The 23,475-nt window shown below is 44.6% G+C and overlaps 1 protein-coding gene across 10 annotated transcripts in view; it reads left to right on the forward strand.

Annotated features, from left to right (window-relative positions):
• LOC106594976 (voltage-dependent P/Q-type calcium channel subunit alpha-1A) overlaps positions 1-23,475 on the forward strand; it is a 133,060-nt gene that overhangs the window by 22,032 nt on the left and 87,553 nt on the right. For 8 of the 10 annotated variants that reach the window (XM_082966232.1, XM_082966235.1, XM_082966239.1 and 5 more), the window contains exons 6-19: positions 348-451; positions 2,884-2,999; positions 3,141-3,179; positions 7,736-7,804; positions 8,877-9,071; positions 9,556-9,668; positions 10,268-10,380; positions 10,910-11,041; positions 11,643-11,715; positions 12,479-12,596; positions 12,941-13,008; positions 13,878-13,984; positions 20,123-20,176; positions 21,403-21,559. In XM_082966232.1, the coding sequence (XP_082822358.1) occupies positions 348-451; positions 2,884-2,999; positions 3,141-3,179; positions 7,736-7,804; positions 8,877-9,071; positions 9,556-9,668; positions 10,268-10,380; positions 10,910-11,041; positions 11,643-11,715; positions 12,479-12,596; positions 12,941-13,008; positions 13,878-13,984; positions 20,123-20,176; positions 21,403-21,559 (1,458 nt within the window). The remainder of the gene's footprint in view (positions 1-347; positions 452-2,883; positions 3,000-3,140; positions 3,180-7,735; positions 7,805-8,876; positions 9,072-9,555; positions 9,669-10,267; positions 10,381-10,909; positions 11,042-11,642; positions 11,716-12,478; positions 12,597-12,940; positions 13,009-13,877; positions 13,985-20,122; positions 20,177-21,402; positions 21,560-23,475) is intronic. The other 2 variants (XM_082966236.1, XM_082966240.1) reach the window with 2 other exon arrangements.

Raw genomic sequence — 23,475 nt, forward strand, 5'->3', positions numbered from 1 at the left:
TCTGTCTGTCTCTCCAGAGTAATGATGTATGTATGTCTGTCTCTCCAGAGTAATGTCTGTCTGTCTGTCTCTCCAGAGTAATGATGTCTGTCTGTCTCTCCAGAGTAATGATGTATGTATGTCTGTCTCTCCAGAGTAATGATGTATGTCTGTCTCTCCAGAGTAATGATGTCTGTCTGTCTGTCTCTCCAGAGTAATGATGTCTGTCTGTCTGTCTCTCCAGAGTAATGATGTATGTCTGTCTGTCTCTCCAGAGTAATGATGTATGTATGTCTGTCTCTCCAGAGTAATGATGTCTGTCTGTCTGTCTCTCCAGAGTAATGATGTCTGTCTGTCTGTCTCTCCAGAGTAATGATGTAGAGGGAAGTGCCTGGAACTGGATGTACTACATCCCCCTCATCATCATCGGGTCCTTCTTCATGTTAAATCTGGTGCTGGGCGTCCTCTCAGGGTACGTAAACATACACACCTGTGTGTGTGTGTGTGTGTGTGTGTGTGTGTGTGTGTGTGTGTGTGTGTGTGTGTGTGTGTGTGCGTGTTTAACTGATCCATTCACAACTTTCCTTCCTCAATACTCCCTACTCCACCCCTCTTTTAACACAGTCTCTCAGGTCCTAGATTGAGGGTTTTTTAGTTATCCTAAGAGGCTTTTAGAGTTATCCTAAGAGGCTTTTAGAGTTATCCTAAGAGGCTTTTAGCGTTATCCTAAGAGTCCACCAGTTTAAGCTGTAAGGCCAAAAATAATTGTGTATCAAATAATTGTATTATAGATTTAGTTGATATTTCAAGGGGTCTTACAATTGCAAATCAAATAGCTAAATGATCCTTGGTGTGACCTTCTTAAAACAATTCCATATAGCTTAGTAGAACCCACTACACGGCTTAGACAGGGCTTAGAATGTCTTTCAGAAGAGTCTTTAAGAATTATCCTGAGAGTCTTTAAGAATTATCCTGAGAGTCTTTAAGAATTATCCTGAGAGTCTTTAAGAATTATCCTGAGATTCTTTAAGAATTATCCTGAGAGTCTTTAAGAATTATCCCAATAGTCTTTAAGAATTATCCTGAGAGTCTTTAAGAATTATCCTGAGAGTCTTTAAGAATTATCCTGAGATTCTTTAAGAATTATCCTGAGAGTCTTTAAGAATTATCCTGAGAGTCTTTAAGAATTATCCTGAGATTCTTTAAGAATTATCCCAATAGTCTTTAAGAATTATCCCAATAGTCTTTAAGAATTATGCTCAGAGTCTTTAAGAATTATCCTGAGATTCTTTAAGAATTATCCCAATAGTCTTTAAGAATTATCCTGAGAGTCTTTAAGAATTATCCTGAGATTCTTTAAGAATTATCCCAATAGTCTTTAAGAATTATCCTGAGAGTCTTTAAGAGTTATCCCAATAGTCTTTAAGAATTATCCTGAGATTCTTTAAGAATTATCCCAATAGTCTTTAAGAATTATCCTGAGAGTCTTTAAGAGTTATCCCAATAGTCTTTAAGAATTATCCTGAGAGTCTTTAATAGTTATCCTAACTCTGTAATAGAGAAGTATTAAACCGTTATACTACATCTGTAACAGTGTTAAACACTTATCCTAACTGATATCCTAAGTGTATAGAATGGTCTTTAACACATATAAACACGACAACACAACTCCTAGATTGACGTTTTTCTAAGAGTGATCCTAAGTGTATTTTAACACTAATCCTAAATCTGTAACATCAACCCTATTCAGCTGAGCTCAGGGCGATGTTATTCAATTATTCCATTATGAGGAAGTTATTATCAGGCGTTTCTTCGAGAGGAGTCTGTGTTGTTAACCTGCTAATCTGACAGGCATTTTCAACGGAGCTCACCCCTCAACCCTCAATCCCCTCACACTGACTGAACTCTGCTAATCTGGGTTCGCCCCAAATCCACTGACGCACAGCGGACGGGAAGACACGCACACACAGTAGAGACACACACACATGCTTTTATTGCGCCCGTGCGCCAGGGAGTCTGGGAAGAGCGTGGTAATCCATGGATGCCGATTTATGGAACTCTTCAGAAAAGGGGAGTGCTATTCATTCACATGTGACTAGGGATTTAGACTCAGTATTTTACCTGCTGTGTGTGTGTGTGTGTGTGTGTGTGTGTGTGTGTGTGTGTGTGTGTGTGTGTGTGTGTGTGTGTGTGTGTGTGTGTGTGTGTGTGTGTGTGTGTGTGTGTGTGTGTGTGTGTGTGTGTGTGTGTGTGGTACTAGATATGGTGTGTTACCAGTAAGTGATTGTGTGTGACTCTAGTGTGTGTACTAGATATAGTGTGTTACCAGTAAGTGATTGTGTGTGACCCTAGTGTGTGTACTAGATATAGTGTGTTAGCAGTAAGTGAGTGTGTGTGTACTAGATATAGTGTGTTAGCAGTAAGTGAGTGTGTGACCCTAGTGTGTGTACTAGATATAGTGTGTTAGCAGTAAGTGAGTGTGTGACCCTAGTGTGTGTACTAGATATAGTGGGTTACCAGTAAGTGATTGTGTGACCCTAGTGTGTGTACTAGATATTGTGTGTTAGCAGTAAGTGATTGTGTGACTGTAGTGTGTGTACTAGATATAGAGTGTTACCAGTAAGTGATTGTGTGACCCTAGTGTGTGTACTAGATATAGTGTGTTAGCAGTAAGTGATTGTGTGACTCTAGTGTGTGTACTAGATATAGTGTGTTAGCAGTAAGTGAGTGTGTGACCCTAGTGTGTGTACTAGATATAGTGTGTTACCAGTAAGTGATTGTGTGACCCTAGTGTGTGTACTAGATATAGTGTGTTAGCAGTAAGTGAGTGTGTGACCCTAGTGTGTGTACTAGATATAGTGGGTTACCAGTAAGTGATTGTGACTGTGTGCACTACCCCTACAGAGAGTTTGCCAAAGAGAGAGAGCGGGTAGAGAACCGTGCAGAGTTCCTCAAATTGAGACGCCAGCAACAAATAGAGAGAGAGCTGAACGGATATCTAGAATGGATCTGTAAAGCAGGTAAGTACATGCACACACACACTTCCTTTACACAAACACAAACTGTAACAGTGTTCTTAAAGATATTGCTCTTTAACTCTATACAAACTGACAACCGACATCATGTGTTGTTGTTGACCATGTGTTATTGTGTTTCTACAGAGGAGGTCCTTCTGAATGAGGATGGTACCATTTTCACCGGTAAAGTTACTTCAGTCTACTTCAGTCAGAGTGGGGGGCGGGGGGGTGGGGGAAAGAGAAGAGAGAAATGAGTCAAAGGCAGAAAGTGTATGAGAGAATCATGTTGGTTGAGAGAGAGACAGAAAGTGTATGAGAGAATCATGTTGGTTGAGAGAGAGACAGAAAGTGTATGAGAGAATCATGTTGGTTGAGAGAGAGACAGAAAGTGTATGAGAGAATCATGTTGGTTGAGAGAGAGACAGAAAGTGAATGAGAGAATCATGTTGGTTGAGAGAGAGACAGAAAGTGTATGAGAGAATCATGTTGGTTGAGAGAGAGACAGAAAGTGTATGAGAGAATCATGTTGGTTGAGAGAGAGACAGAAAGTGAATGAGAGAATCATGTTGGTTGAGAGAAAGAACAATTTGTGAAAGAAGCTAGATTTCCCCCCCCCCCCGTGCTTTTTCCCTCCAGAGATGTGATTCCATCACATTGACAGATAAAAGGCTGTACGTGATGGTGTAGTGCACATAAACATATTTTTGCGGTTAAATTCCCATTTACTGTATAAAAAATCCAAGTTAAATGGGTTTCCATCGCATTTCCAACTCTACTGATGGTTTGCTCACAAAACAATGTGTGTTGTATAGTGAGTGTACCCACTCTGGTATTGTCACATGCGCCAAATACAACAGGTGTAGACCTTACCGTGAGATGTTTACTTACAAGCCCTTAAGCAACAATGCAGTTGAAGAAATAGAGTTAATAAAATATTTACCAAATAAACGAAAGTTTAAAAAAAAAATGTAGTCAATCTAAAAGTAAGACAGGGGTACCTGTACCGAGTCAACGTGTGGGGGTACAGGTTAGTCCAGGTCATTTGTAATGTGACTATGCATAGATAATAAACAGAGAGTAGCAGCAGTGAAAAAAACAAAGGGGGGGGGGGGGGGGGTCAATGTAAATAGTCTGGGTGGCCATTTGATTAGCTGTTCAGCAGTCTTATGGCTTGGGGGTAGAAGTTGTTAAGGAGCCTTTTGGTCCTAGACTTGGCGCTCCGGTACCGCTTGCCGTGCGCTAGCAGAGAAAACAGTCTATGACTTGGGTGACTGGAGTCTTTGACAATTTTTGGGGCTTTCCTCTGACACTGCCTAGTATAGAGGTCCTGGATGGCAGGAAGCTTGGCCCCAGTGATGTACTGGGCCGTACTCACTACCCTCTGAAGCGCCTTGCGGTCAGACACCGAGCAGTTGCCATTCCAGGTGGTGATGCAACCGGTCAAGATTTTCTTGATGGTAGAGCTGTAGAACTTTTTGAGGATCTGGAGACCCATGCCAAATCTTTTCTCCTGAGGGGGAAAAGGTATTGTCGTGCCCTCTTTGGTGTGTTTGGACCATGTTAGTTTGTTGGTGATATGGACACCAAGGAACTCTCGACCCCCTTCACTTCAGTCCCGTCGATTTCAATGGGGTCCTGTTTGGCCCTCCTTTTCCTGTAGTCCACGATCAGCTCCTTTGTCTTGCTCACATTGAGAGAGAGGTTGTTGTCCTGGCATCACACTGCCAGGTCTCTGACCTGTCTCATCGTTGTCGGTGATCAGGCCTACCGCTGTTGTGTCGTCAGCAAACTTAATGATGGTGTTGGAGTCGTGCTTGGCCACAGGAGTCGTGCTTGGCCACGCAGTCGTGGGTGAACAGGGAGTACAGGACGGGACTAAGCACGCACACCTGAGGGGCCCCAGTGTTGAGGATCAGCGTGTGTTGTTGCCTACCCTTACCACCTGGGGGCGGCCCATCAGGAAGTCCAGGATCCAGTTGCAGAGGGAGGTGTTTAGTCCCAGGGTCCTTAGCTTAGTGATGAGCTTCGTGGGCACTATGGTGTTGAACGCTGAGCTGTAGTCAATGAACAGTATTCTCACATAGGTGTTCCTTTTGTCCGGGTGGGAAAGGGCAGTGTGGAGTGCAATAGAGATTGTATCATCTATGGATCTGTTGGGGCGGTATGAGAATTGGAGTAGGTCTAGGGTTTCTGGCATGATGGTGTTGATGTTAGCCATGACCAGCCTTTCAAAGCACTTCATGACTACCGACGTGAATGCTACGGGGCGGTAATCATTTAGGCAGTTTACCTTAGTGTTCTTGGGCACAGGGACTATGGTGGTCTGCTTGAAACATATAGGTATTATAGACTCGGACAGGGAGAGGTTGAAAATGTCAGTGAAGACACTTGCCAGTTGGTCCACGCATGCTTTGAGTACACGTCCTGGTAATCCGTTTGGCCCCGCGGTTTTGTAAATTTTGACCTGTTTAAAGGTCTTGCTCACATCGGTTACGGAGAGCGTGATCACACAGTCGTCCGGAACAGCTGGTGCTCTCATGCATGCTTCAGTGTTGCTTGCCTCGATGCAAGCATAAAAGGCTTTTAGCTAGTCTGGTAGGCTCGCGTCACTGGGCACCCCGCGGCTGTGTTACCCTTTGTAGTCCGTAATAGTTTTCAATCCCTGCCACATCCGACTAGCGTCAGAGGTGATGTAGTAGGATTCAATCTTAGTCCTGTTTTGACGCTTTACCTGTTTGATGGTTCGTCTGATGGCATAGTGGGATTTCTTATAAGCATCCGGATTGGTGTCCCGCTCCTTGAAAGCGGCAGCTTTAGCCTTTAGCTAAGTGCGGATGTTGCCTGTAATCCATGGGTTCTGGTTGGGAAATGCACGTACGGTCACTGTGGGGACTATGTCATCAATGCACTTATTGATGAACCCGGTGACTGAGTCGATATATTCCTCAATGACATTGGATGAATCCCGGAACATATTCCAGTCTGTGCTAGCAAAACAGTCCTGTAGCGTAGCATCCGCATCATCTGACCACTTCCATATTGAGCAAGTCATTGGTACTTCCTGCTTTAGTTTTTGCTTGTAAGCCGGAATCGGGAGGATAGAATTATGGTCAGATTTGCAAAATGGAGGGCGAGGGAGAGTCTCTGTGTGTGAGGTAAAGGTGGTCTCGAGTTTTTTTTTCTTCCTCTGGTTGCACATGTGACATGCTGGTATAAATTATGTAAACAGATTTAAGTTTGCCCTCATTAAAGTCACAGGCCACTAGGAGCGCCACTTCTGAATGAGAATTTTCTTACTTGCTTATGGCCTTATGCAGCTCGTTGAGTGCGGTCTTAGTGCCCGCATCGGTTTGGGGTGGTAAATAGATGGCTACGAATAATATAGATGAGAATGTCTTGGTAGATAGTGTGGTCTACAGCTTATCATGAGGTATTCTACCTCAGGCGAGCAATACCTTGAGACTTCTTTAATATTAGACATCGCGCACGAGCAGTTATTGGCAAATAGACACACACCCCCACCCCTCGTCTTACCAGACGTAGCTGCTCTGTCCTGCCAAAACACGGAGAAGCCAGCCAGCTCTATATTATCCTTGTCTTTGTTCAGCCAAGTCTCGGTGAAACATAAGATATTACAATTTTTAATGTCCCGTTGGTAGGATAGTCTTAATCGTAGATCATCCAGTTTGTTTTCCAATGATTGCACGTTGGCCAATAATACCGAGGGTAGTGGTGGTGTACCTACTTGTCTGTGAATTCTTACAAGGCACCCAGCCCTCCTCCCCCTTTTTCTCAATTTTGTCTTCACGCTGATGATGGGGATTTGGGCCTTGTCTCGACAAAGCAGCGTCTGACTCATGAAATAAAAAATCTTCGTCCAGTTCGAGGTGAGTAATCGCTGTTCTGATATCCAGAAGCTCTTTTCGGTCATTAGAGACGATAGCAGCAACATTATGTACCAGCAACATTATGTACCAAATGAGTTACACACACACAAAAAACAAACAAAATAGTACAGTTGGTTAGGAGCCCATAAAACGGAGCAAGATTATTTTTATTTGTCAAATGGCAGCCAAGCATCGATTACCATGTCACCAGAATAAGACCCTCAATATTAACTGGAAAGGAACATCAAGCTTATCATGTTGCACTTTCACCACAGAACGGCTCATAATAATGGCCGGAAAGGAGGAGATAAAATGGCATGGAAACCATGTGTTTGATGTCTTTGTTACCGTTCCACGAATTCCGCTCCAGTCATTAAAACGAGCCCGTCCTCCCTAATGAAGGTGCCACCAACCTCCTGTGACTTTCACAACACTGTCTTTCATCTGGAGCCTAATAAACTGCGTGCTTTCCTGACGAGTCGTAGTGGGAGGACCACACAACATGTCATCGCGTGACTCCAACTTTACGATATGATGGTTATTATATCAATATTTGCTCATAAAAGGGTTTCCACCGCCATTTCTCGCATAATTCATTTTACTGGCACAAAAAGATCCCACCTTGTCTTGCGTATTTTGTTTTGTCGACATTCGGAAAGTTTGGCGAAGAATGTTCGGTTTCCATCAGGCCTGTCATGATGGAAATCCGATATGTACTTTAGTCACATAAAAAGGTTGGATGGAAACCTTGTTTGTGATACCGAGAGAGAGAATGAGTGTGTGTGTCTAAGAGAGAGAGAGAAAGAGAGAGAGAGAGAGATTGGAACATTTCTATCTTTCTATATCCTCCAGGTACCGTCAAGACCAAGAACAAGAAAGAGCTGCTGAATCCAGAGGAGGGGGAAGACGGTGGAGCTAATGGTTTTTATTACACAATTATTTATAATATCATAATCATTTAATGAAGAAGCATTACAGTGTAAAACAGGGATCTTCAACCTTTTCTTGCTCACGCGCCCCCTCCCAGGCAACCGGCGACCCAGGGACCCCCATCATACGTTAGCAAAAATAAATGTATCATGTCTTTTCTTTTCTTATCAGGTGAATGATTATGGCAAAGTGAACTAATCAACATTTTAATATGAATAGATTTGGTAGATCTTTTCATTATTTTGACCTCCCCACATTATAATTGGAGGAAGTGTAAACTATAACATAGGCTATTAGCTAGAAAGGTAACTCCAAACACGTTTTCACTAAAAGCAGCTGTTTAGCTGGTTAAACAAAAGTTAGCAAAGTGTTGGCAAAAATGTATGTTCAAGTCAAAAAAGCTTTTACCATCAGTCAGCGGCACTTGACTGTTTGCGGGTGCTTTTTCGAAGTCTATGTCAGAGACTTCAGTGAGTATAATTTGCTCAATATTAGGAGTTGAGAAATAAATTTCACATCATTAGAAAGAAGATATTCTAATATTTTCCTACTGTAGGTATGCAATTCAAAATGTGTTTATTCTGTTGTTGCTCCTACTGTAGATATGTAAATCAAAATTATAATAAACATGTTAAATCAAGGTGGCCCAACTCAAGATATTTTAGTAACTAGTTCCATACAGTTTTTGAGTTCACTCAACTTTTTGTAGAAGTGTAAAGTTGACATTTAAAGTGGCCAAAAATCAACTACACAAGTTGGCAAAGATGTTGTTCCAACTTAACTAAAAAAGTTAGGCCGAAGTTCAATGAACTTAAAATGATTTATTAATGGCAGCGATGCAGAATTATTTGATACACTACATATTTCATGTATATAGAAAAAACACAAGAATTAACAAACAACAAAATACACATTTAAAATAAATATAAAGTGATACATACAGTATGACAAACAAAATCAAAAGTAAAAATACTTAGCATAGAAATAGCATAACGGATCTACCGCTTATCAAACGCTGCTTTCAAGGCGAATGACCGATCTATAACTCTTCATCATCTTCTAGGAGACCCGTTTGGCCGAGGTAGTCTACAGGATGGGTCCAACTACAATAGGAACGAGCGGCGGATCCGGTTCTTCATCCGTAAGATGGTGAAGACTCAGGCCTTCTACTGGACCGTACTGAGTCTGGTGGGCCTCAACACCATGTGTGTAGCAGTGGTACACTATGAACAGCCTGAGATCCTCTCCGACTTTCTCTGTGAGTAGATGTACATGCACACACACATGAAAACACGCACATGCAAACACACCCACACTCTCCATGATCACACACACACACCTTACCTCTACACAATGTGCACTACGACCAGGCCTGAGATGCTGTCCGCCTTTCTCTGTGAGTCTCACACACACTTCCTGAACTGAAGTGATTATGCATGGCTAGTGTCCAGTCTAATTTCCATAAGATGTCTAGCTGATGAAGTCTATTAATCATGTAGAGTTATCATCACAGCAGTCTGCCATCATAGACTAGCTAATGTCATTATTGATCTCCAGTCATCTAACCTGATTCTCTATCTCTTCCCTTCCTCCTTCTCTACCCACTTTCTCTTTCTCTCCATCTAAATCCCCCTTCTCTCCTCATGTCTCTCTCTCCTCTCTCTCTCTCTCTCTCTCTCTCTCTCTCTCTCTCTCTCTCTCTCTCTCTCTCTCTCTCTCTCTCTCCCTCTCTCTCTCTCCAGTCTATGCAGAGTTTATATTCCTGGGTCTGTTCATGTCAGAGATGTGTATTAAGATGTATGGCTTGGGGACTAGGCCCTACTTCAACTCCTCCTTCAACTGCTTTGACTGTGTTGTGAGTAGAGCTGTTACTCCTGCTACTACTATATTACTACTATTCTACTACTATACCACTACTATATTACTACTATTCTACTACTATATTACTAAATTAATACTACTACACTACTACTATTCTACTACTATATTACTAAATTACTACTACTACACGACTACTGTTCTACAACTATACTACTATATTACTACTATATTACTACTATACCACCAGTATACTACTTACTACTATACCACCAGTATACTACTACTATATTACAACTATACTACTACTATACCACCACTATACTACTACTATACTACTACTATACCACCAGTATACTACTACTATATTACTACTATACTACTACTATACCACCAGTATACTACTACTATATTACTACTATACTACTACTATACCACCAGCATACTACTACTATAGCTTCTACTACTGTTGTTAATGTGCAGCTGAAGCTGAAAATCATTTCATTGGCACTAGCTGAACTATATTGACTATGAAGTGACGATACTTTTTTGTTTTTATCATTCAGAACCAGTCAATTCACTTTATGTGTGTTCTAATCCACATGAATACATGTGATGTGTGTGTGTGTGTGTTAGGTGATCGTGGGCAGTATATTTGAGGTGATATACGCGGTCATTAAGCCAGGGACATCGTTTGGCATCAGTGTGTTAAGAGCCCTCCGACTGCTCAGGATCTTCAAAGTCACCAAGTGAGTCTCACACACAGCGTTGTTTGGCATCTTCAGTCACCAAGGGATTCTGTGTTTCACCACTGCTACAGGCTAGTTGCATCATCAGCCTTTCTCCATCCTTTTCTCTTCTCCTCTCTTCTTCTGACTTTGTCATTTTCTCTCTGTTTCTATTTTCCAGTCGGCCATCACTACTGTCTGCATTTGTCTCTTTTCCTCCCTTGCTTTCTTCTCTTTCTCTGACCTAGCCAGTTTGACATAAAAGTGGTTTTGATGTCTTGATGTTTTTTTTATGCCTGTCCACTAACCTCTCTCTTCCCATTCTTCCTTTCTTCCTTTCTTTCTTTCTTTCTTTCTTTCTTTCTTTCTTTCTTTCTTTCTTTCTTTCTTTCTTTCTTTCTTTCTTTCTTTCTTTCTTTCTTTCTTTCTTTCTTTCTTTCTTTCTTCCTTCCTTCCTTCCTTCCTACCCTCTCTCTCTCTCTCTCTCTCTCGCTCTCTCTCTCTCCCTCCCCCTCTTTCTCATCCTCTGTCCTCATCCCTCTCTCCCTAGGTACTGGGCCCCTCTACGTAACTTGGTGGTATCATTACTCAACTCTATGAAGTCCATCATCAGTTTGCTCTTCCTCCTCTTCCTCTTCATTGTCGTCTTTGCCCTTTTGGGCATGCAGCTCTTCGGTGGACAGTCAGTACACACACACATACACACACACAGGTTCACACGCACGCACGCACGCCGACACACACACACACACACACACACACACACACACACACACACACACACACACACACACACACACACACACACACACACACACACACACACACACACACATATACACACACACACACACATACACGCAGGAATCCAAGGGCTGTTACGTACACACCCACACACACACATTCATAGACAATGGGAGGCAGGTAGACATTGGGCCAGTAACCCAAAGGTTGCTGGTTCGAATCCCCAGGCGGACTAGGTGAAAAATATGTTGATGTTCCCTTGAGCAAGGCACTTAACCCTCATTTGCTCCTGTAAGTCGCTCTGGATAAGAACATCTGTTAAATGACTGAAATGTAAAATGTAATACACACACGCATAAACTGATGATGGACTTCATGGCGTGGAGAGAGAGACTTGAGGAACTGTCAACTCACAATGGACTTCCTTCTGTGTGGATCTGTCCGGACGTATCCATGATATATCATAATGTCTCGCACTTCTCTCTCGCTCGCTCCTCTCTCTCCCTCTCTCTTTCTCCCGCTCTCTTTCTCCCTTCCAGATTCAACTTTGAAGGTGGCACGCCGGCCACCAACTTTGACACCTTTCCTGCAGCTATAATGACAGTATTTCAGGTCAGACATTGGACCATTCTTTGGTGATACAGGGCGTTTTCACATATGAAATTTGGTTACCTGGTTCAGTTTGCTGGAGCGTTTGTGAGAAATCTACATAATATGTTTTGCTTTCCCAAGACCTGAAAAGAACCGTTTTGAGGGCGCGATTAGAAACATGCATATTTTACATGACGTCAGCGAGCTAGTCTGTTTACAACAGGCAAAAAAATGCCACGCGACTCGCGCTGCCGCATTACAATACCTGGTAGGTCCACTGGTCCTGCATCTTAGACCCTCTTCTCTCGCAGGGCCAGGATTCGCTACAGCCAGGTATTACACATGCCTACTAGAGTGAATCGGGGTACCAAACGCCCCAGGATTGGGATCACACAGGGGGATGTGAAAGGGCCCAGGTTCTGTCTCATACCAAACACCTGCTCTCTGTGCTTTTGACACGGTAGTACAGCACTCTGGTCATTGTGTTCACATCCTGTTTCTAGATTTGATTGGCTGTTCCAGTCTCTGACTCGTAGGACTTGTTTCTTATGGTATTTAGTTCTACTATTGGGTTTCTCTGAATAGCTTGACTCACGTTGTGTGAACATTGTGTGAACACGCTTTGTGCGTTGATCACGTGTGTAGTAACATCTTGTATTTTTCTCCCGTGAGTGTGCGCACATGCAAATGGCTCAACACTAGTGTTTTACTGTGCCGTTTGTCATATGGAAACTGCACAGGTATGACGTGTGTCATGTAGGATGATCTGTGTGTGTGTGTACAGATCCTGACGGGTGAAGACTGGAACATGGTGATGTATGATGGGATCAAGTCTCAGGGAGGAGTAAACGGTGGAATGGCCTACTCCGTCTTCTTCATAGTGCTCACACTCTTCGGCAACTGTATCCTGATGGCCATGGCTCTATGCTGACTCACACACACACACACACACACACACAGGTCTACGCTGATACACACATAAACACACACATACACACAGAGACACACAGAAATGCATACACACGCACCACACACACACACACACACATATAAATGCATACACAAACACACACATAGTACAACTGACGTCTCTCTATGGTGTGTGTGTGTGTAATGCGACACGTAAAAACACACGTACAGACATTCTAGAGGAACACAGAGGAAACAGATACTCATCAGAATGTCATGGCTTGTGTCACAATGTTTCTGAGTTGGTCCTTTCGGTTCCTTAACCCCCTGCTCTCAGACACCCTACTGAATGTGTTCTTAGCTATCGCCGTGGACAATCTGGCCAATGCTCAGGAGTTGACCAAGGTACTGGACCACATTATACCTTACTGCACATAACCTGGCTATAACTGTACATAACCTGGCTATGACTGTATGGGTGAAGTTATCCTTATACTCTATGCTGATCTTGGGTCAGTTTTTGCGTTTCCCCCAATAACGTTAAGGTTAGGATTTGGGGATGGCAAGCTGATCCTAGAGCTGTCCTTACTGTACCTCACCTGGCGATTATGGTACTAGGGTTGCACAATTCCGGTAACTTTCTCCAAATTCCCAGGGTTTTCCAGGATTCCTGGATTTCCTGCTTATGCCCCCCTAATTACAGGAATTTCCGACAAGGGTTTCTGGAAAACAATGGAATTTGGGGAATTATACTGTACTGTATTACTCTTCTACTGAGCCTGTCTACTACTGACTGGACCAGGCTATAGACCTTATTCAGACAGCAGCCATTGTTAATTGACTAACGTTCTACACCCCACTAGCTGTCAATGGTTAGAACATACAGACTGAATAAGGTCTATTTCATATGGCTAATGCTCTCTCTTTCTCTCTCTTTCTCTCTCTTGCTCTTTCTTTCTTTTCTTTCTCGCTTTCTCTCTCTCACTTTCTTTATCTCTATTTATTTCTCTCCCTCTCTCTCCCTCTTCCTCTGTTTATTTCTCCTTCCCTCTCCCTCCCTCTCTCTCCCTCCCTCTCTCTCCCTCTCTCCCTCTGTTTATTTTTCCTTCCCTCTCCCTCCCTCTCTCTCCCTCCCTCTCTCTCCCTCTCTCCCTCTGTTTATTTCTCCTTCCCTCTCCCTCCCTCCCTCCCTCCCTCTCTCACCCTCCCTCTCTCCCTCTCTCTCTCTCTCTCTCTCTCTCTCTCTCTCTCTCTCTCTCTCTCTCTCTCTCCAGGATGAGGAGGAGCAAGAAGAGGCAGCTAATGCCAAGACAACCCTGCAGAAGGCCAAGGAGGTGGCTGAAGTTAGTCCTCTGTCTGCCGCTAACCTCTCCATCGCTGCGTGAGTAGAGTACACATCTATCTATCTATCTATCTATCTATCTATCTATCTATCTATCTATCTATCTATCTATCTATCTATCTATCTATCTATCTATCTATCTATCTATCTATCTATCTATCTATCTATCTATCTATCTATCTATCTATCTATCTATCTATCTATCTATCTATCTATCTATCTATCTATCTATCTATCTATCTATCTATCTATCTATCTATCTATCTATCTATCTATCTATCTATCTATCTATCTATCTATCTATCTACAGTGCATTCGGAAAGTATTCAGATCCCTTTACTTTTTTCACATTTCTTACATTACAGCCTTGTTCTAAAATGGATTTAAAAAAATTATCCTAATGTTGTGTGTAGATTGATTAGGATTATTATTTTTTTTAATCAATTTTACAACAAGACTGTAATGTAAGAAATGTGAAAAAGTAAGTATTCAGACCCTTTGCTATGAGACTCAAAATTGAGATCAGGTGCATCCTGTTTCCATTTATCATGCTTGATGTTTCTACAACTTGATTGGAGTCCACCTGTGGTAAATTAAATTGATTGGACATGATATGGAAAGGCACACACTTGTCTATATAAGGTCCCACCGTTGACAGTGCATGTCAGAGAAAAAAAAAACAAGCCGTGAGGTCAAGGGAATTTTCCGTAGAGCTCCGAGTCAGGACTGTGCCGAAGCACAGATCTGGGGAAGGGTTCCAAACAATTTCTTCAGCATTGAAGGTCCCCAAGAACACAGTGGCCTCCATCATTCTTAAATGGAAGAAGTTTAGAACCACCAAGACTCTTCCTAGAGCTGGCCTCCTGGCCAAACTGAGCAATCAGGGGAGAATGGCCTTGGTCAGGGAGGTGACCAAGAACCCAATGGCCACTCTGACAGAGCTCCAGAGTTCCTCTGTGGAGATGGGAGAACCTTCCAGAAGGACAACCATCTCTGCAGAACTCCACCAATCAGGCCATCATGGTAGAGTGGCCAGATGGAAGCTGCTCCTCAGTAAAAGACACGACAGACTGCTTGGAGTTTGCCAAAAGGCACCAAAAGGACTCTCAGACCATGAAAAACAAGATTCTCTGGTCTGATGAAACCAAGATTGAACTCTTTAGCCTTAATGCCAAGCACCACGTGTGGAGGAAACCTGGCACCATCCCCACGGTGAAGCATGGGAGACTAGTCAGGATCGAGGGAAAGATGAACGGAGCAAATTACAGAGAGATCCTTGATGAAAACCTGCTCCAGGGGGCTCAGGACCTCAGACTGGGGCAAAGGTTCACCTTCCAAAAGGACAACGACCCTAAGCATACGCAGGAGTGGCTTCAGGACAAGTCTCTGAATGTCATTGAGTGGCCCAGTCAGAGCCCGGACTTGAACCCGATCGAACATCTCTGGAGAGACCTGAAAATAGCTGTGCAGATTGAGAGGATCTGCAGAGATTAATGGGAGAAACTCCCCAAATACAGGTGTGCCAAACTTGTTGTCATACCCAAGAAGACTCAAGGCTGTAATCGCTGCCAAAGGTGCTTCAACAAAGTACTGAGTAAAGGGTCTGAATACTGATGTAAATTTGATATTTACTTTTTTTATATATATATATATATTTGCAAAAATGTATAAAAACCTGTTTTTGCTTTGTCATTATGGGGTATTGTTTCTAGATTGATGAGGGGAAAAAACAATGTAATACATTTTAGAATAAGTCTATCTATCTATCTATCTATCTATCTATCTATCTATCTATCTATCTATCTATCTATCTATCTATCTATCTATCTATCTATCTATCTATCTATCTATCTATCTATCTATCTATCTATCTATCTATATTATATCTATATTACACACACACACACACCACACACACACACACACACACACACACACACACACACACACACACACACAGTAGTCAGTCTAATGTACACTCCATTACTCTACTCAATCTGACCGACACACACTTCAAGACTCAATCTGACGCACACGCCATCTCCCACTCGACCTAAATCTCCGTAGCCACTGACCTAGGCTTCTTCAACTTTAATCACAGTTATCATCAAGAGAGGTACAAGGTTACATGCATTACAGTAATTATGAGAAGCAGGTTAAATACACTATACAAGTTATGAGATGGAAGCATGGTTAAATATACTAGTTTGAGCTTCGAGGAGTGGCAAGGTCCCATAAAAAAAAACGTCTGAAGCATCATCAAATTTGACAGTGAGTGCACTAAAACGTAATTCCACCCTAATTCCATTCAGAGTCAATGGAAACGAGCTAAGTGGCTACGCGGCAACGCAGCGGGCAAAGACAGACTACAGCCAGAAGAATGGCATCTTCTTATCATCAAAGACAGTGACAGGAAAAGGAAATAGTTTCTACTGAAATTCTGTGGCCCTTTGAAATGTTTGATGTGCCCTTTTGTGTGTGTGTGTGTTCCATTGTCTGCTGTTTCTGCAAGGAGAAGCAGATTTTACATAAGCCCCTCCAGCCCTTTATAAAAAGTCCTTACCCGGTACTCTGTGCCTGTCTTAGTGGTTTTTTACACGGAGAACAATAGGTTAAGTCATGTCTTAGAGGACGTAGGGGAGGGGAAGGAGGAGAGAGAGTGTGTGTACATTTCCCTGCTATATATTAACAATACTGTATTAAGATACTGTTTATCAAGACTTCATGTTACACAATATTACAGGCTGCATTTACACAGGCAGCCCAATTCTGATCTTTTGACCAATTGAGCTGCCTGTGTAAATGCAGCCATAGACATACATTTAAGGTGCCATACATGAGATACTAATGTCTTTGACTTTGTGGTGGTGATTTAAACAGAGGCACAAACACGTTACTCCAACAACTAACCCCTTCCAAGCACTCTTCTAAATGTTGTCACAGTACCAGTATCGCAATACTACGACACCTGATTTTCCATGGCAGGAAGGAAAACAGAAAGCAGACTAAATTCTTTGGTCCTGTAAAATATAGTGTGCTATAGCTTGGAATATAAACATGTGACTCTGAGTGATATCGTAAGGCTGTTTGTTTCCAACATGAGAAACTTACATTTGTTTTACCTCATTTCTACCAGCATGTTAAATGTACAACCAGAGGGAAAAAAACTCTAGACCACCTTTACTCCACACACAGAGACGCATACAAAGCTCTCCCTCTCTCTCCATTTGGCAAATCTGACCATAATTCTATCCTCCTGATTCCTCTTACGAGCAAAAATTAAAGCAGGAAGCACCAGTGACTAGGTCAATAAAAAAATGGTCAGATGAAGCAGATGCTAAGCTACAGGACTTTTTTGCTAGCCCAGACTGGAATATTTTCCGTGATTCTTCCAATGGCATTGAGGAGTACACCACATCAGTCATTGGCTTCCTCAATAAGTGCATCGATGACGTCGTCCCCACAGTGACCGTACATACATACCCCAACCAGAAGCCATGGATTACAGGCAACATCCGCACTGAGCTAAAGGCTAGAGCTGCCGCTTTCAAGGAGCGGGACTCTAACCTGGAAGCTTAGAAGAAATCCCACTATGCCCTCTGACGAACCATCAAATAAGCAAAGCGTCAATACAGGACTAAGATCGAATCGTACTACACCGGCTCCGACACGCGACGAATGTGGCAGGACTTGAAAACCATTTCAGACTACAAAGGGAAGCACAGCCTAGAGCTGTCCAGTAACACAAGCCTACCAGACGAGCTAAACTACTTCTATGCTCGCTTCGAGGGAAATAACACTGAAACATGCATGAGAGCACCAGCTGTTCTGGACGACTGTGTGATCTCGCCCCCCGCAGCCAATGTGAGTAAGACCTTTAAACAGGTCAACATTCACAAGGCCGCAGGGCCAGATGGATTACCAGGATGTGTACTGCGAGCATGCGCTGACCAACTGGCAAGTGTCTTTACTGACATTTTCAACCTCTCCCTGTCCAAGTCTATAATACCAACATATTTTAAGCAGACCACCATAGTCCCTGTGCCCAAGAACACTAAGGTAACCTTCCTAAATGACTACCGACCTGTAGCACTCACGTCTGTAGCCATGAAGTGCTTTGAAAGGCTGGTCATGGCTCACATCAACACCATTATCCCAGAAACCCTAGACCCACTCCAGTTTACATACCGCCCTAACAGATCCAGAGATTATGCAATCTCTATTGCACTCCACACTGCCCTTTCCCACCTGAACAAAAGGAACACCTATGTGAGAATACTGTTCATTGACTACAGCTCAGCGTTCAACACCATAGTGCCCACGAAGCTCATCACTAAGCTAAGGACCCTGGGACTAAACACCTCCCTCTGCAACTGGATCCTGGACTTCCTGACGGGCCGCCCCCAGGTGGTAAGGGTAAGTAACAACACATTCGCCACACTGATCCTCAACACGGGGGCCCCTCAGGTGTGTGTGCTCAGTCCCCTCCTGTACTCCCTGTTCACTCATGACTGCACGGCCAGGCACGACTCGAACAACATCATTAAGTTTGCAGATGACACAACAGCGGTAGGCCTGATCACCGACAACGACGAGACAGCATTTTGGGAGGCGGTCAGAGACCTGGCCGTGTGGTGCCAGGACAACAACCTCTCCCTCAATGTGATCAAGACAAAGGAGATGATTGTGGACTACAAGAAAAGGAGGACTGAGCACGCCCCCATTCTCATCGACGGGGCACAACAAAACCTATTCCCCCTCAGGAGACCGAAAAGATTTGGCATGGGTCCTCAGATCCTCAAAATCCTCAAAAGGTTCTACAGCTGCACCATCGAGAGCATCCTGACTGGTTGCATCACTGCCTGGAATGGAAACTGCTCGGCTTCCAGACCGCAAGGCACTACAGAGGGTAGTGTGTACGGCCCAGTACGTCACTGGGGCCAAGCTTCCTGCCATCCAGGACCTATATACCAGGCGGTGTCAGAGGAAGGCCCTAAAAATTGTCAAAGACTCCAGCCACCCTAGTCATAGACCGTTCTCTCTGCTACCGCACGGCAAGCGGTACAGGAGCGCCAAGTCTAGGTCTAAGAGGCTTCTGAACAGCTTCCACCCCCAATCCATAAGACTCCTGAACATCTAATCAAATGGCTACCCAGACTATTTGCATTGCCCCCCCCCCCCCCCCCCCCCCCTTTACGCTGCTGCTACTCTCTGTTATTATCTATGCATAGTCACTTTAATAACTCTACCTACATGTACATATGGAGCATCAGGTAGCCTAGTGGTTAGAGCGTTGGACTTGTTACCGAAAGGTTGCAAGATCGAATCCTCGAGCTGACAGGGTAAAAAAAATGAAAATAAAATAATAATATGTTATCCCACTGTTCCCAGGCCATCATTGAAAATAAGAATTTGTTCTTCACTGACTTGCCAATTAAATAAAGAAAAAAGAAAAAAATGACCTTGACTTACCGGTGCCGCCGCACACTGCTCTTTAACTACTTGTAACTTTTATTTCTTATTCGTATTTTTTAAACTGCATTGTTGGTTAGGGGCTTGTAAGTAAGCATTTCACTTTTGTATTTGCAGCATGTGACTAATAAAATTTGATTTGGATTGAAGTCCGCTTTATTTTTTTGTTTTCTTGTGTGACTGGTATCATGACAACCCGAGTCTAAAGGTTATTTAAACATGGGAAGGTTGTAGCAGCGCTGTTTTTATACACGCCACCTACGGGTAACTAACCCTACTCCAAACCTTCTTCCTACACGAACACACTAACTCACTCTTCTAAATGTTGTCTAAAGGTTGTCTGAAGGTTCTGTAAATGTTGTGAGAAGGTTTTCCACATCTTCTTACACTAACAGCCAGGACTCACTCTTGCGAACGTTGTATAAACGTTGTATATAGTAGAGGTGGAGGGGGGACAGGGTTTTTATCCGATTCACCTTACTAACCCTATTCCTAACACCCCTATTTCTCATTACACTAACAACACTCTGAGCACATTCACTCTTCTCAACGTTGTGGAAACGTTGTGGACAGAAAGAAAAAAGGAAATGTTGTGAGAAGGTTGTATATAAACGTTGTGTACGGTAGAAGTGGTGGGAGGAAGGTTGTGGTGGCGTTGTTTTTATGTTGGTTGTGTCGCTCCCTCCCTCCTTGTCTCCTCTTCAGAGTGACAGTAACAAAAACTGAGCGTATCGATGCCACAGAGAATGTGCTTGACTGGTATTTACTCGTTTATCTCATTTTACGCTTTTACTTTTTTATTTTTTACTTTTTATTTTATCCTTTCCTCATCCATCCTTTTCTGATGTTGTTTTTCCTTTATTTTTTTGTTTGTGTCGTTCTTTTGTTAGTGTAGTTTTTTCAGTCTGTCTTTCCGTGCTGTTTCATGATTAGGGTTGCAAAATTCGAAAGACTTCCGGGGGTAAAAAAATAAAAAATAAAATATTTCGAGTTGGAATATTGCAGTTGGGGTTTTTGGAAAACCTGGGAACTTTGGGAACGTTTTTGGGTTTTGCCAATCCTAATTCCTGATCCTTGTTTTGGTGTTTGTTTGTTCACCTCTGGCTGGCTGTCATTTTGTTAGTAGGTGTGATAAGCTGGCTAGCTAGGGTTGTTGGGGTCAATTCCAGTTTCAATTCAGTAGATTCAAAAGGATGAATTGAAATGTCATATTTGAATTGAAAACTGACCATTCTTTTCTATGAGGATTTGTCAGTTCATTCACGTCTAGAATGATCTGAACTATCTGAATCGTTGGAGGTAAGTGGTGTTAGTGAGGTGCTCGAGGGGAAGTACAGGAGGGGTCATTTGGGAGGGGACCGGGGGTGGGGGTGCAGTTGAGGGGGGGCTGACGGCTGTAACACATTTCACCCCCTACCTTCTCAAAAGTCCATGGCTATGTCTTTGTCTCTGTCTTTGTCTCGCAATAATGGAATCGTTTGTATACATTGAAACAAACTGTTTGAGATTTTGTTGATATAATGTTGGTAAAAGAATGTGGTTTAAAACGTCAACTAACAAAAATGTTTATTCAACAAAATCTTGTAATACACAATTTATGTGTAAAAAATACCTGAATTTGAGGTATCTGTCGATGTGTTGGCACTTCCATCATAATCATCTTCATCATCATCGTAATCATCATCATCACATCCACCTCTGCAGTGTATTCCTATGTGGGCTACAGGGACTCTTCTCACTGGCTGTCTGTCTGCTGTTGGGTCTATGATATCATCGCTTAGGGGAGCTGGGAGAAAAAAAAAACATCTAGTTATCTCTTCTATCTCTTCTAGCAACATTCACAACTGATCCCCTTCTCTTCTCTTCTTTCTTATCCCTCTCTTCCTCTCCGTATCTTCTTCTTCTACACTTCCCTCTCTCTCTCTTTCTTTATTTCTTTCTTTCTTATTTTCTTTCTTTTTTCTCTCCCCTATCTCTCCCCACAGTAAGGAGCAGCAGAAGAATAATAAGGCTGGTGGTAAATCAGTGTGGGAACAGAGGACCAGTGAGATAAGGAGACAGAACCTGATGACCAGCAGAGAGGCCCTGTACAACGAGATGGACACGGAGGACTGGAAGGTCAGGGGAGAGGGGGAGGGAGAGGTGAGAGACACGGAGGACTGGAAGGTCAGGGGAGAGGGGGAGGGAGAGGTGAGAGACATGGAGGACTGGAAGGTCAGGGGAGAGGGGGAGGGAGAGGTGAGAGACACGGAGGACTGGAAGGTCAGGGGAGAGGGGGAGGGAGAGGTGAGAGACACGGAGGACTGGAAGGTCAGGGGAGAGGGGGAGGGAGAGGTGAGAGACACGGAGGACTGGAAGGTCAGGGGAGAGGGGGAGGGAGAGGTGAGAGACATGGAGGACTGGAAGGTCAGGGGAGAGGGGGAGGGAGAGGTGAGAGACATGGAGGACTGGAAGGTCAGGGGAGAGGGGGAGGGAGAGGTGAGAGACATGGAGGACTGGAAGGTCAGGGGAGAGGGGGAGGGAGAGGTGAGAGACATGGAGGACTGGAAGGTCAGGGGAGAGGGGGAGGGAGAGGTGAGAGACATGGAGGACTGGAAGATCAGGGGAGAGGGGGAGGGAGAGGTGAGAGACACGGAGGACTGGAAGGTCAGGGGAGAGGGGGAGGGAGAGGTGAGAGATACAGACACTGGAAGGTCAGGGGAGAGGGGGAGGGAGAGGTGAGAGACATGGAGGACTGGAAGGTCAGGGGAGAGGGGGAGGGAGAGGTGAGAGACACGGAGGACTGGAAGGTCAGGGGAGAGGGGGAGGGAGAGTTGAGAGACACGGAGGACTGGAAGGTCAGGGGAGAGGGGGAGGGAGAGGTGAGAGACACGGAGGACTGGAAGGTCAGGGGAGAGGGGGAGGGAGAGGTGAGAGACACGGAGGACTGGAAGGTCAGGGGAGAGGGGGAGGGAGAGGTGAGAGACATGGAGGACTGGAAGGTCAGGGGAGAGGGGGAGGGAGAGGTGAGAGACATGGAGGACTGGAAGGTCAGGGGAGAGGGGGAGGGAGAGGTGAGAGACACGGAGGACTGGAAGGTCAGGGGAGAGGGGGAGGGAGAGGTGAGAGACATGGAGGACTGGAAGATCAGGGGAGAGGGGGAGGGAGAGGTGAGAGACATGGAGGACTGGAAGGTCAGGGGAGAGGGGGAGGGAGAGGTGAGAGACATGGAGGACTGGAAGGTCAGGGGAGAGGGGGAGGGAGAGGTGAGAGACACTGGGACTGGAAGATCAGGGGAGAGGGGGAGGGAGAGGTGAGAGACATGGAGGACTGGAAGGTCAGGGGAGAGGGGGAGGGAGAGGTGAGAGACACGGAGGACTGGAAGGTCAGGGGAGAGGGGGAGGGAGAGGTGAGAGACATGGAGGACTGGAAGATCAGGGGAGAGGGGGAGGGAGAGGTGAGAGACATGGAGGACTGGAAGGTCAGGGGAGAGGGGGAGGGAGAGGTGAGAGACACGGAGGACTGGAAGGTCAGGGGAGAGGGGGAGGGAGAGGTGAGAGACACGGAGGACTGGAAGGTCAGGGGAGAGGGGGAGGGAGAGGTGAGAGACATGGAGGACTGGAAGGTCAGGGGAGAGGGGGAGGGAGAGGTGAGAGACACTGGGACTGGAAGGTCAGGGGAGAGGGGGAGGGAGAGGTGAGAGACACGGAGGACTGGAAGGTCAGGGGAGAGGGGGAAGGAGAGGTGAGAGACACTGGGACTGGAAGATCAGGGGAGAGGGGGAGGGAGAGGTGAGAGACATGGAGGACTGGAAGGTCAGGGGAGAGGGGGAGGGAGAGGTGAGAGACATGGAGGACTGGAAGGTCAGGGGAGAGGGGGAAGGAGAGGTGAGAGACACTGGGACTGGAAGATCAGGGGAGAGGGGGAGGGAGAGGTGAGAGACATGGAGGACTGGAAGATCAGGGGAGAGGGGGAGGGAGAGGTGAGAGACATGGAGGACTGGAAGGTCAGGGGAGAGGGGGAGGGAGAGGTGAGAGACATGGAGGACTGGAAGATCAGGGGAGAGGGGGAGGGAGAGG

This window comes from Salmo salar, chromosome 02 (genome assembly GCF_965601325.2).
Source record: "Salmo salar chromosome 02, fSalSal1, whole genome shotgun sequence".
Lineage (NCBI taxonomy): Eukaryota > Metazoa > Chordata > Actinopteri > Salmoniformes > Salmonidae > Salmo > Salmo salar.